The sequence below is a fragment of the Mustela nigripes genome, chromosome 6 (genome assembly GCF_022355385.1).
Source record: "Mustela nigripes isolate SB6536 chromosome 6, MUSNIG.SB6536, whole genome shotgun sequence".
In the NCBI taxonomy this organism is placed as follows: Eukaryota; Metazoa; Chordata; class Mammalia; order Carnivora; family Mustelidae; genus Mustela; species Mustela nigripes.
Window position 1 is genome coordinate 53,361,621 of NC_081562.1, and position 14,056 is coordinate 53,375,676.

The following is a 14,056-nucleotide window of genomic DNA, read 5'->3' on the forward strand; positions in this document are numbered from 1 at the left end:
CAGGCAAGTCAATACATAAAAGTTAACTACCACACTTACAGAAGGAAAAAAATCTCTCTGCCAGGAATTTTTCTGAAAAAAAATTCTTGAAAAGTTACTATGTTCATAGTGACTCTTGCTCTCACCAATTTGAGACTTACTATTATTTTCTTGTTTTGCCTCATACAAGCATTTTTCTCTAGACTCTATTAGTCAGACATGCCCCCAAATAGCAAAATGGGTATTTAAATTTTTTTAGTTTAAAATTTTTATTCTTAGCTAGCTAGACACTGTTCTCTCATTTGTTTGGCATGTATTTGGCTTATTTCATTTTCTTCTTTTAATAGAATATAAAGGACATGAGCGTAGAAAGTATTTTTATCTTTTTCACTATTATGTTCTTAAATACACTGCAGGTAGCTGACTGGTACATGATAAATGCACAATAAATATCTGTTGAAGAAATAGAATAATATGGCCACCTTTACCTTGAGGATACAGAAGTTTAGCCAGAAATTAACATGGCTATATATTTGTATTTTACCAATGCATCCTGTGTGGTTTTAACTGCCCACATCTGAGTAAATTTTGAGTATTTTTGGACTTCCTTTCAGCTTTTGGTACATTATGCCTTGGAGAAATACCTAAGGCTAACACTATTCTCCATTTTCTTTATACTGTTTTCTGGGTAATATCACATAGATGGAAAATGAAGATGGCTATATGGTATTGGATTACAGGAATATTTTAAAATCCAGACAGAGGCCTAAAGGTAGGAATATTATCTTCCTTCATTCTGATTCCAGCTTGAAATTGCATTACTCTCTTAAGAAGATTATTATCTTTGAATATTTAAAAGAGTTAAAATTAACTACATTCTGGGACTTTAAAAAATTCATACATTGTCTAAGATAGGTTATTTAGACTCACAAAAACTTGAAAAATGCAGTATTTTTGCAGCCACGTGAAATGCTAATACAATGATGTGTAATCCCCTCAATATTATAGCATAAGAAAAAAAGTGTAACTTTCAAGTAAAAGGTCAAAAATAGTATTTTAAAAGAGATTATTCATCTTATAAAATACAAGATTTTTAGGAGCGATTATTTGGGAATGATATTGACATGAAGATACCTGCCACACAGGGAAGGTAAAAATATGCTAACGGTGGGAGTAGCAGTGGTTCTAGAGTATTCTACAGCATAAAAATCATTTTCATGTATACAGATTGTACTTTTTATTCTTCACAAAAGATCCATATGATTGGCAGAATAGTCTATTGGAAATGAGAGAAGGACAAACTAAAACTAATCTTCACTACTTAGAGCTGCTGCTATATTTGTGTTTATACACAAATATAGACACTGCTATATTTTATCTGTGTTTGTGTGTTTTCAGATCTGTCCCAGGTTCTGTAGAAATGTTTAATCAACAATAATATACTGATGTCTAAATTCACTCTGTCTGCAATAAATTTGTAAAGCAATCCTGCTGAAATAGCCATGATCTGAGCTGGGATGACATGGGCCAGGAATCTGAAATTGCTGATCACAGATTGCAGCTCTGCCATCTGGACTCTTGCTGAACCTCTTCATGTACTATTTGTTTCCAAATATCAAGAAACAAACACACCTTTTTAAATTAGTAACTTAGACTGATGTAGTAAAAAGCTGACCATTGGAGTCGAAGTGGCTAAATTGTATTCTAAGCCCTGCAGACGAAATGGGTGGCCTTGCGGAAATCTTTTTTTCTTCTTAAATCTCATAATTTTTACTTATAATAAAGCCAACCTCACTTGTGGTTGTTTATGTAGATGTTAAACTAAATTATTAATGACTTTTTCTGTGATTTCTAAACCACCTTATAATAAAGTGAATAAAAATATATAAAGTCTGAGTATATGTACATAAAATATGAACTAAACATCCATTTAAATTATGAGAGAAAGAAGGACAGGACTAGAAACATGAATTAGGCCTGCAACTAAGCAAAAGTATGTAATTCAGCATGTTCGTGCTTGTTATAAATTTGTTTCTAAGCTTCTCTGTTTTGATGAGTAAGGGAAACATTGCCAGTTTTTCAGCTGCGTCGAAGTTGCATCCATGCTGAAGACAAATATGAATTAATCTTGACACTGAATCCAAAAAGAAAATCTTCCCATTAGAAAGCAGATATAGATAACCCAATGGTGATCTTGCAGGAGTTATAACAGGTTTCACAGAGTGACTTCTTAATATTACTTCATTTAGGCCAATAGCAATTTCAGAATTGCCCAGGGCAATGCACTCCACGTACACAGCTCTCTGTTCACTTGACTTTATATATATATGCATATTTTGGTTTATATTAAAAATTACTGATTTTTAATTTATAGCTATAATATTATTTTGGAATGAGTTTAACATTTCCCTTTCGAGCAAATATGGAATCAGCAAACTGCAGATCTGTATGCCTAGGTTTGGTGTCCCTCATAAAACTGCAGAAATGTATTTTGAGGATTATCAGCTAAAGTGGAGTTCTTTTCACTTCTGCTTAAGCAGAAGGAATACCTATAGGCAAGGCAAAAAAAAAAAAAAAAAAAGCAAAACTTATTTTGGATTTATTCTGTAATACAGACAATTGGTTGGTAAATTTCAAAGGCTTTACTACATACAGGACATTCTATGAGTGTATACTATACATAAAATCAGATGCATTAAGACCATAAAATGAGGGACGCCTGGGTGGCTCAGTTGGTTAAGCAGCTGCCTTCGGCTCAGGTCATGATCCCAGTGTCCTGGGATCGAGTCCCACATCGTGTTCCTTGCTCAGCTGGGAGCCTGCTTCTCCCTCTGCCTCTGCCTGCCACTCTGCCTGTGCTCACTTTCTCTGACAAAAACAAAACAAAACAAAACAAAAAACAAAAAAACAAAACAAAAAAACAAACAAAAAAAACAAAAACAAAAATAAACTATAAAATGAAAGTAAAACATACACATGAAAACAGCACTTCTTATTATGACTTAGAAGATAAATTATTTGTGAAATGCATAACCAAGGTTTGATATTAAGAGCTTGTTTATTTATAAGCTAATAAAAACTAGGGAATAATTATCTGAATATCAGATTATTTGACTTTCTCTTTGGCCACCAGGATGACAAATTGGCTGGAATGGCTGGATTGTATCCAACTTATTAAAAAATGCTCAGATGTAGAAGCAAATACATACAATCGAAAGAGAAAAATAATATATTTATAGACCTGTTCAATGTCTTTGGATGCTTCCTGTTTCCTCCTCTGTGAGATCATTCCTGCCAACTCTGATCCAAGAAGAGTACTATGGCATAAATTCTATATAATTCTATATGAGCACCATTAATCAGAGATCTATGATACTTAGATTGACACTGATTCCTGTCCAAAAACTCAAGCCAGGAAAATACAATATATCATATATAAAAGTGAAATAACATGATGACTATTACCAGTTTAGTGATTGGTACATAATAGAACTTCGATAAATGTATTTTTCCTTCTTTAATTTCTAACAGTGGATCATTAAAATAAGTAACACATATAACATATATGCACTTGGCAATGAACAATTCAAAAATAATGTTAGGTAAAACAATTCCATTTATCTAGAATTATTGTATGTAGAATTATTCTATATATTATACATTTATATGTTTATATTATATAATATATAGTATTGTATAAAGACAATATAACATATATATTTCTATTATATTTTATATATTAATGTAAATACATATAATATATAACACTCTACATTATTCATAAAGTATTTACACTATATATAATACATATATAATTTAATATCATTTTTAAGTCATCAAAAACATCACCAAATAATTAACGAAGCAAGGCAATGACAATCCAACCCAACATATTAAATAACAGTAGCATCTCTTTGATTTTGGACTGTAACTGCATTGCATTTTCAAATTTTCAATTAGTCAAATTTTAGTGTCATATGAACATGATTATCTTTGTAATAAAAATAAACAGGGGAAATGTTTACGAAGTGAATACTCAAGTGAGCTCTAAAAGTCACCAAAAAATTCTCAATATTTCAGATTTCTCCCTGTATCCACGATATCATTGTCTTATGCTAGTATTTGGCTGTATTGGGTTCCTTATTTTCATGATCACACTGATTTGCCTGAACTTTTGGGGTAAGTATGGAGTTTTTATTTACTTTTGCGCTTTTAGGACATAAATATTGATTTTTACTTCTTCTTTTTAAAAAAAGATTTGTTTATTTCGGAGAGAGATAGAGAAAGAGAGCCGACGCACAAGTGGAGAGAGGGGCAAAGGGCTAGGAAGAAAGAGAATCTCAAGCAGACTGCCCACTTAGTGGGAGCTTAAAGGGAACTTGATCTTGCCATTCTGAGATCACAACCTGAGCCAAAAGCAAGAGTTGGACTCCTAACCAACTGACCACCCAGGCTCCCTGATTTTTAATTCTTCTTAATATTAAGATCAACTCCACATTGTGGTCCCAAATTGATAAATTAAACTGATCAGCTGTATATGTTATATTTAAAATTATTTGAAATTTAAGAAAAATTAAGAAACAATCAAATATAAAATTAACATTTATTCAACATCTTTTCGTAGGAAGAGGCTCCACTGAAAATTTGACTTATTTTATGAAACATTGGTGATACAGTTTTAGAAAAAGAGTATGTGTTCATTGGTACTATTTTCAGAGATAATGATTTAAATGTAACAATGTAGTGGTTAAAAAATACAAAGGACCTGTTGAAAACCATTTTAAATGTACTTCTGCACCTTTCCCCCTCCCCCTGAAGTGATATTTATTGTACATAATCTATAGTTGTTCTTTTGGAAACAACTAGACCATTTCATGGATTTCTGTAATTTTCTGCTTTTCTCTTGAAAGAGTCATTCTTTAAAATGTAGGGCTAACATGGGTTCTGTTTTATATATAATACTGTCATGGAAACATAAACTCTGGTGGTCTTTGATGAGATCTAAAATAAATGAGTCCCAAGGCACTCTCTCTGAGGGAGACAAAGACCTAAAGGGTTTATTTTTGTATTGGGCAAGAAAAGTTTGTTTTTGTCTTTTTCCAATACACCAGGGGAAAATATCAGGTATTTCTAAGACTAAATAAATACTCTATTCAATGTAATTTTTCTGTACTTGGCACAGCATTTTGGCTGGGAAGTTGTCAACCAATCATATCCTTCGAATATGTTCAGCTTTTACTTGAAATCAAACTCTAATAATATGAAATTCTCCACCTATTTAACAGTCAATATTAGGTGACTAATATTAGTTTTCATGAATCCATCTAAGTAAGCATTATTGTCTGTTAACCAGAGATTCTGGGAAGTTGAACATATCTAATAATTATTATGTATTTTTTAAAGCCCTTAAATTTCAGGACAAATGGCTTCTTGTTAGTCATTAAATATGGTATGTACAAGTTACCATTGACCTCTTGTGACTCAGTTCTCTTTTCTGTAATACATAAGTGATAAAATAAATAATTGGTACAATAATCATTGCTTTAGAGAAAGATGCTATTGAGAAGAAATCAATAAAATTTGACACATTGATGAAATATTAATAGAGACAATATTTTTTCCTAGTGATATTATTTTAACAAATTAGTAACAATTTCAATATTTGTGTTTCTATTAAGTTTGTGCTTACACTTTGACCAGTTTGAAAATATTTTCCATGGCTTCCAGTTCCAAACAAAATATTGACTATAAATGTTTACATTTGTTCTCTCCTAAGATTCTGGATTAGACCAGTAAAAGGTATCAAAATTAGAATAAGTTAATAAGAGCACAGAACATGGAAAGGCTAGAAAATTGGAAAGGAAATGAGAAGCAGAGGGGATAATGCTCTCAATCAATGAAGAGAATGGCACTGTAGAGAAAGTACAGCAACAGCACAATGCGAATGAAACTACTTCTCATGACAAAACCAGGAAGGAGTCTTTTGTCAGGGAGGAGAGTATAGATTATAAGGAAAAATCTAAAGAAAAGTAATTAGCTGGAAGACCTTCTAAGGAATGCTCTTTTAGATTGTTGTCTTGACAACCGCTTACTCCACTCACATAGTAGCATTTGCCACTATATCGTGCCAAAATAAAAAACAAAAACAAAAACAAATTCTTGTAAAACAATGACATACACAACCTAGAACAAGCTAGGGCTCTTCACTTAGAGAGTGGTGGTTGGTGCAATAGGCATGTGCCCCCTTATTTTGGTTCTGGAGTGGGAGGGGGAAGTAATGTAGTGGTTTACTGCATAGCTTAGCTATTTCCTGTGGGTTTTTTTTTTTTCTGTCTAAAAATTTACAGTAGCTAATAACATATCCTAGAGTGAGGAGAAAATTATCAAGAAAAAAAATCAATAAATATAAGAAATCTGAGACAAAACCACAAAATATTGTCCATCCCGAAAGATAATGTCTAATAAATTCCCAGAAGAATAGAATAGGAGGAAAAAGTAGATCTGAAATAATAATAATAATAATAATAATAATTTTCAAGGAGGAAAAAACAAACCCCAAACCATGAGTTTCCAGCTTAAATGAGCCTACCAAATTTAGAATAGGATATGTAAATAGATACAGATAGAAGACAGATAGATGGATAGCTATAAATAGTAGATGATAGATAGATAGATGATAGATAGATAATGAGGTTGAGAGAGAAATCCTTATCATATTTCAGGACACCAAGGGAAAAGATATGATCTTAAAAGTTTACATAAAGAATTAGTTTTCTCCCCAAAGAGAAACAAATTGGCATCTTTTTTTTTTTTTTGGCATCAGATTTTTAAATGTACATACAAGGACACAACTGTAGTAATGCCTTTAAACTTATAAGCAAATCTGAACTTAAGTTTAAGACAAGAGTAATCAAGTAATAAAAAATTTCCAAGCAATAAAACAGGCTTGTATGTGAGTGTGTGTGCTGATTTTAGATAGAATGAAGCTAGCACAAGAATGTAATAAAAAGACATTTCAGGTTATCAGCTCTTCTACGTTCCTGGAAAGCAATGATTTCAGTCTATATGAAAAACAATCTATAAGTAATGCTGTAAGATGCTAAAGGAATTTGATATATAAAAAGGAGTTTGGGGTGGCAGGTCTCGACCAAGAAGAAATAACAATAATTTAAAAGTTCAGCTGGAAAAAGAAAATAGTATATAAAAAAGTTATACACATGAAGTTTAAGAATGCACACAGTAGTTAGATTGTGATCAGTGACTAAAAGAGTAAAAGTAGATATGATAAAAGTGGCTAATTTTGGGGAAAGAGAAGAGTAGAAGCTGAGTATAAGAGAGAGACTTCAAATTTTTATTTGACTTTGTTTTGTGCTAGCATTTTTATCCTCGCATACCTAGATTGCTATACATTTTCAAATGTTTCTCATTATATTTTTTTTCTTTACACTAGGTACAGATAAAAGAATGGATTTCTCCCAGAAAGTAAATATCAGCCGTCTAGCAGGTAAGGTTTGTTTTTGTTTGTAACATGCTGCCCTATGTTTGAGTGAAGAGATTCCAAGTCATTAAACATGACTTTTCTAAACTTTCAAATAGGGATATAATACCCCAACTACAGAATATTTAATATAGATTAAATCAATGGTGGTGGGGGCGCCTGGGTGGCTCAGTGGGTTAAAGCCTCTGCCTTCGGCTCTGGTCGTGATCCTGGGGTCGTGGGACCGAGCCCCGCATCAGGCTCTCTGTTCATCAGGGAGCCTGCTTCCTTTCCTCTCTCTCTGCCTGCCTCTCTGCCTGCCTGTGATTTCTGTCAAAATAAATAAAATCTTTAAAAAAAAATTGATGGTGGTGGTTAATTTTAATTTCAACTCAGCTAGGCCACACCCAGTACTCAGATATTTGAACAAATACTGGTCTAGATTTTGCTGTAAAATTAGGTTTTAGATGACATTTACATCAGTGGATTCTGAGTTGAGCAGACTACCTTCCATACTGTGGGTGGGCCTTGCCTGATCAACTTTAGAGAAAAATATACTAAGGTTCCCAAAGGAAGAGGGAATTGGGCCTTATACTGTATATAAGACTGCTCTTATACCCAAACTGCAATATCACCTCTTCCCTGGGTCTCCAGCTTACCAGCCTGAAATGAACATTAGATAATAAAATAAAGTAAGTAGAGACTTATGTAAGTCTCTACATAAGTAGAGACTTATGTAATAAATCTCCACGTACCTTTCAAATCTCATCAGAATTTGTCAGTATTAATTATATCTCCCCCACATTACTCTCCCAAACCAGATTACATTAGCAATGATCAGATATCATGCCATTTAACATCTAAATATATCTGCATGTAATTCTTAGAGTTAAGGGCTCCTTTTGCTTAACACAAACACAACACCATTATATATCCTGTACTGGTTTTCTCTGAATGTGTAACAAATTACCACACACTTAGCAGTTTAAGATAATTATTTATTACCTCAAGTTTTCCATGGGTTGGGAGTTTGGGCACAGCTGAACTCGGTCTTCTATTCAGGGTATCATAGGCTATAATTTAGATGTTGACAAGATCACACATGTTTCTGAACCTGACATTCCTCTTGCAAGCTCATGTGGTGGTTGGTACAATTCAGCTACTTATAGTTGTAGGACTGAAGTCATTGATTCTTGCCGCCTGTTATCCAGGGCGACTCTAGTCTTACATAGGACCCCTGCATTTCCTTGCCATGTGTCACTCTTGTATATCCTCTCAAGACATGAAAGCCCAATTCTTAAAAGAAAATGGGAACTTTCTTTCTCTTTAAAAATGGCCTAGGCCCATTCTTAACATCTTGTATCTCATTAAATCAGGCCCACCAGGGGAATCTCTTCATTTATTCAAAATTGACTGACTTCACACCCTTCCCTAGTCTTCAAAATCTTATCTTGCCATCATGTATAATTTAATCATGGGAGTGATAGTCCATCATATTCGCAGGTCTGACTCACACCAAAAGAAAGGGGATTTCACACACTTTCCGGATTTTTCTGCTCAGATGTCCATGGTGTCATTTAACATGTTCTTCTATCTTATAAAGTAGTTTTAAGGGGCGCCTGGGTGGCTCAGTTGGTTAAAGCCTCATAAAGTAGTTTTAAGGGGCGCCTGGGTGGCTCAGTTGGTTAAAGCCTCTGCTTTCGGCTTTGGTCATGATCCCAGTGTCCTGGGATCGAGTCCCACATCGGGCTCTCTGCTCAGCAGGGAGCTTGCTTCCCCCTCTCTCTCTCTGCCTCTCTGCCTACTTGTGATCTCTGTCAAATAAATAAATAAAATCTTAAAAAAAAAATAAAGTAGTTTTAAAAACTAAATATGTTAGGTGCTTAGAAAATCACCCACTGTAGTGGGTGTGTGTTTGTTGTTGTTATTATATAAAGTATCTAAGACAGGAATGGGTACAAAGTGTTGCTTAATATATGTGTGTGTGTGTGTGTGTGTGTGTGTGTGTGTTTTAAGATTTTATTTATTTATTTGTCACAGAGAGAGAGAGAGAGAGGGAAAGAGAACACAAGCAGGGGGAGCAGCAGGCAGAGGGAGAGCCAGGCTTTTTGCTTGGCAAGGAGCCCAATATGGGACTTGATTCTAGGACCTTGGGATCATGACCTGAGCCAAATGCAAATCCTTAACTGACTGAGCCATCCAGGCATCCCCCTTGATAAATGTTTTTCCATTTTCATCCCCCAGGATATTTCTTCTTATTTTTAAAAATGGCACTTGAACCTGAGTTCATAGTAGTAACTCCTTTGGGCAATTAGTATCCACAGTTTGCATCTTTTTTTTTTTTTTTGGTATTTTAATATATTACACTAATCATTTAGGGAATTTTTAGTGTGTTTTGCAACTTTACAACTATACTTCATTGACCACTCTTATCAATAGCCACATAAGGAGTCCGAATGACTCCTTCTCAAAAATAATACACAGCTTCTTTCAAATCATAAATTGAGAGTTATTATTTGAGGTTATCTTATACTTTTTAACACACAACTATGTACTGGTAGAACTGAGATTAGGCTTATCCTGAGTCTACAAGTATTTTGCAAAATTACCATTATTCAGGATTGGCAATGTTTGCCCAGCACAGAATGTATTAATGAGTTAAGAATATATATGAAGTTTTATATATTGAAAATTATTCCTTGATAGTCTTCTTCAGGTCATATGTACTGATGTTACTTTTATTTTCCATCTTACCTGGACATATTAATTCAATTTCCTAAAATAGATTTTTACAAATATTTAGGCTCATAAATAACAGACTAAAATATTAGCAATAAAAATATGGCATGCTTTAACTTATGGATATTTAATTCAATCATTCAACAATTAAAAACCATAATCAAAGTGCTATATGATTGGAAACTCAAAGATGAATATGACAGTCTCCTAACAACCTTCCAGTCTGGTAAAACATAAGGAGATGTTCACATATGACCAGGACATGGGCAATATACACTTGTTGCTAAAGGACACTGAACTGTTATGAGTCTAGAGGCAACAGAAATTATGACCAGTTAAAGACTTTGTTTTTGAGATGGAAGTACAATTGAGCAGTAAAATTTAAGTTTAATTTAGATGAAGAAGAAGAAGGAAGGGAAGGCTATTCAAGTCTGAGACCATGTGAACGAAAAGCATAGGAGGATCAAAGTATCCAACGCAATAATGTAAGTAATGCTAATGGTAAGTAATCTCACAGAAATGAAATAGAGGTTGTAAGGACAACCCCAAGAAAAGGAATTAGGCCAGGCAGTAGAGAGATTTAAGCAGTAGGTTCTTACTTGTGTTAATTATAAATGATCAAAAATATTAAATATCTGTTTCCTTTAATTATGGGACTCAGAATTCACATGTTTTTTTCTCCCCAACTCCTCACCCAAAATCCTACCTCCATGCCAGAAATATACATATTAATGAGTTAATATCATTCCTGTTCTGCCAGTGGAGCAGCCTTTTCATCACATATGGTATTATTCACACTTTATTGATTGTAAAGTCTAATTTTTTTTTCCTACATTTTCCTTCAGGAAATAATTATTTGTGCCCAAAAGACTGGCTACTGAACCAAGAAAAATGCTACAAGTTTTCAATTTCTTCTAAAACTTGGAATGAGAGTCAACACGATTGTGCAAATCTACAGGCACATTTACCAGTGATCCAAACTCTGAATGAGCTGGTGAGGAATCAAATACAGGATCTAAGTACCAAGGAAGAATTGCTGGGTGCAATTCTAAGAAGTGTGGGTGGCTTAAGTATTGTTTTTGAACATTCATTAATCATAATGTAATTACCATTTTTTTTTAAAACCTATTCATTATGAAAGAAATGGTTGTTTACCATTCTATCAATGCCTGTCATACTGTCTTATTCTATAGAGGGCATGGAATTTTTAAAAAATAAATTAATAAATGAATATACCAATTCCTTGATAGGAGTTCATACAGGAGACTTTAAAACCTGGAAATCCTGGTTGGATTGGACTACATAGTACATCCCCAGGAAAACAATGGATGTGGATAAACAAACAACTTTTTGTGGAACAAAATGAGTAAGTAGTTATTTGAGGGGGAAGAATGGCAGCTGTGATGTTGTTTTACTGAAAGAAAGATATTTTTAATAAGCTTCCTTGCTTTCTAGTCTTGTTATCTTTCTTCCTCCTTTCTTTTCTTTCTATCTGCTCCTCCTTTTCCTTCCCTATTTCTCTTTTTCAGAATTTTCTCTTTCTTTGTTTTCCTTCCTTATTCACTAATTATGAGAAGGAGGGCAAGAAAGTGCTCATATCTGGAGATTTTAATGGACAAGAAATGGTAACATCTTCATAATTTTTAAGTACACTCAGATCTCATTAAAATAATTTTCAGCAACTATATTCTATATAGGAAATGCAAAGATAAAATTCCCCTATAAATAAAAGCATCTGGAATGTGTAAAAACATCTCTTGAGCTAAACTCAGAAAGCACGAGTTTGAAATTTTGCCCTTAGAATATTCTCCTAAACTTAGGGCCCTGGGTCGCTCAGTCAGTTAAGCAGCCAACTCTTGATTCACCTCAGGTCATGATCTTGAAGTTGTGAGATTGAGCCCGTGTTGGGCTTGGTGCTCAGTGGGAAGTCTGCTTGGGATTCTCTTCCACCCACTCCCTTTACCCCTCCCACCTCTCTCTTTCTCTGAAATTTATAAATATTTTTAAAAAAGAATATTCTCCTAAATTTGTTGATATCAATTTCTTTATCTATGTGATAATAATAATGAAGCTTTCCTCACAATGTTCTTATGTAAACAACATAAGGTAATACATGTAAGAGTGTTTTAAAATTCTTAGGGGTCACATACATTTACAGGTTCTCCTCTGTGTCCGTGTTTTCTTTAAACATCACTGGAGCACCTGACCTGTGGCAGGTTTAAAGCAAAGGCCATGGAATGATAGTTCATCTCAGTCTCGATATTTATCTGCTTCTAGATACTTCCATTCTCCAGATTTTATCATCTTTCATGCACATAAAACTAAAGTGTGAAGTGGTATTCATTCTTTGGCCCTACTTTGATAGCAATCTTGGGCAAAAATTAGTAAGGAACACCTAGGCTCCCCCCAACCTTTGGATATCCAACATATTGTTAAGGGAGATTATCTCTTTGAAAAAGCTTTCATTTGATTATTTTAGGAAAAAATGATATTGCAGCTGGTTGTAATAGTGTTTGGTTTTTATATTTAAATAGTAGTCAGGCTTCAGCTCAGGTCATGATCCCAGGGTCGTGGGATCAAGCCATGCATTGGGCTCCCTGCCTGCTTGGTGGGGATCCTGCTTCTCCCTCTCCTTCTACTGCTCCCCCTGCTGTGCTCTCTTGCTCTGTCAAATAAAGAAATAAAATACTAAAAAAAAAAAAAAAAAATAGTAGTCAGCAACTGGAAAGAATAGTAAAGGATAGCTCTCTCCAAAAATATTCTCTTCACATATTTCCCTCATCATACTATTGAAGTTAATGAAGAATTTAAGTCATCTATATAGATTTTTACTTTAACTTAAAAAAAAAAAACTGTCTCCCTGGGTTATTGCTTTGCAACTCTCATTAGTATATCTATTACTATGCAGTATTTACCAAAAACTTATATTTTAGAGGTGCCTGGGTGGTTTAGGAGATTGAGTATCTGTCTCTTGGTTTCAGTTTAGGTCATAATCTCAGGGTCATGAGATGGATGTGTCCCCACCCTCCATCAGGCTCTGCGCTGGGTATGGAGTCTGCTTAAGATTGCCCCTCTCTCTCTCTGCTCTCCTCTCTCTCCCTCTCTAAAAAAATTTAAACAGAGAGAAAACTTTAATTTTAATATCTAATCAACTTTTATAGAAAATTATTTTGCTGTGTGAAGAATGAATAGATGGGAAAAATAAAAACTGATACTGAAGTTTAGTCAGAAGTATGTGACCAAAGATAAGGGAGAGGCAGTAGCAGCCTGGGCCAATAGTGAATGGATATAAGGACCAGTCTAGTATTCTAGGTAGAATACTAGAACTTGCTGATACATGCAATTCAAGGGTTGAGAGGGAAGGAAGAGACAGGGATGCTTCTAGTCTTCAGGCTGGAGCTTCTGTGGCAATCGATGTTCCTCAGATAAGAGAGACATTATGGGGGGAGGGTACGGAGGGCAAGCAAATCAAGTGTGCCCAAATGCAGTCATTTACAACAAAAGAAGAGTCTATTCTGGAACCTATGCAACATTTTGGTTGCTGAAGAATTACCTGCACAAGTTTGGCTGGAAACTTTAAGAAACATAAAATAAATGCTCTAATGTCTATACTTTATCTCCTAGTTTTCTCATGATTGGACCAACGGATCACGAGAGCTGTGCTGTCGTAACAGGAAAGCAGGTATATTCTGAAGACTGTAACTCCAAATTTAATGGCATTTGCCAAAGAGATGCTGTCTGAACAACGAAAACAAATCTGTGCATTTAAATAAAGATTTGGATTAAATTTATGTGGTTGTTAAAATTTTAACACAAAATATTTTAACCACGAAATATTGCCTTTATTTTTCTTTAAGTGGA

At 34.2% G+C, this 14,056-nt stretch overlaps 1 protein-coding gene across 2 annotated transcripts; it reads left to right on the top strand.

The window, feature by feature from the left end:
- Positions 1 to 635: 635 nt before the first annotated feature.
- Positions 636 to 13,961, top strand: KLRF2 (killer cell lectin like receptor F2). 2 transcript variants are annotated; one of them, XM_059404728.1, is made up of 6 exons: positions 636 to 751; positions 4,060 to 4,158; positions 7,430 to 7,483; positions 11,041 to 11,189; positions 11,446 to 11,561; positions 13,820 to 13,961. In XM_059404728.1, exons 1-6 carry the CDS (start codon positions 682 to 684, stop codon positions 13,935 to 13,937), a joined length of 606 nt encoding a protein of 201 aa, XP_059260711.1. In that variant the 5' UTR covers positions 636 to 681; the 3' UTR covers positions 13,938 to 13,961. The 2 variants fall into 2 exon arrangements, with proteins under 2 accessions (XP_059260711.1, XP_059260712.1); XM_059404729.1 differs by lacking the exon at positions 4,060 to 4,158.
- Positions 13,962 to 14,056: the final 95 nt, after the last annotated feature.

Excerpts from the sequence above, each read along its gene's own strand:
- KLRF2 (XM_059404728.1), top strand. The coding sequence starts at position 682 with ATGGAAAATGAAGATGGCTATATGGTATTGGATTACAGGAATATTTTA. Across the intron at positions 11,190-11,445 it reads TCCAAACTCTGAATGAGCTG|GAGTTCATACAGGAGACTTT; the intron begins GTGAGGAATCAA and ends ATTCCTTGATAG. Across the intron at positions 11,562-13,819 it reads CTTTTTGTGGAACAAAATGA|TTTTCTCATGATTGGACCAA; the intron begins GTAAGTAGTTAT and ends TTTATCTCCTAG.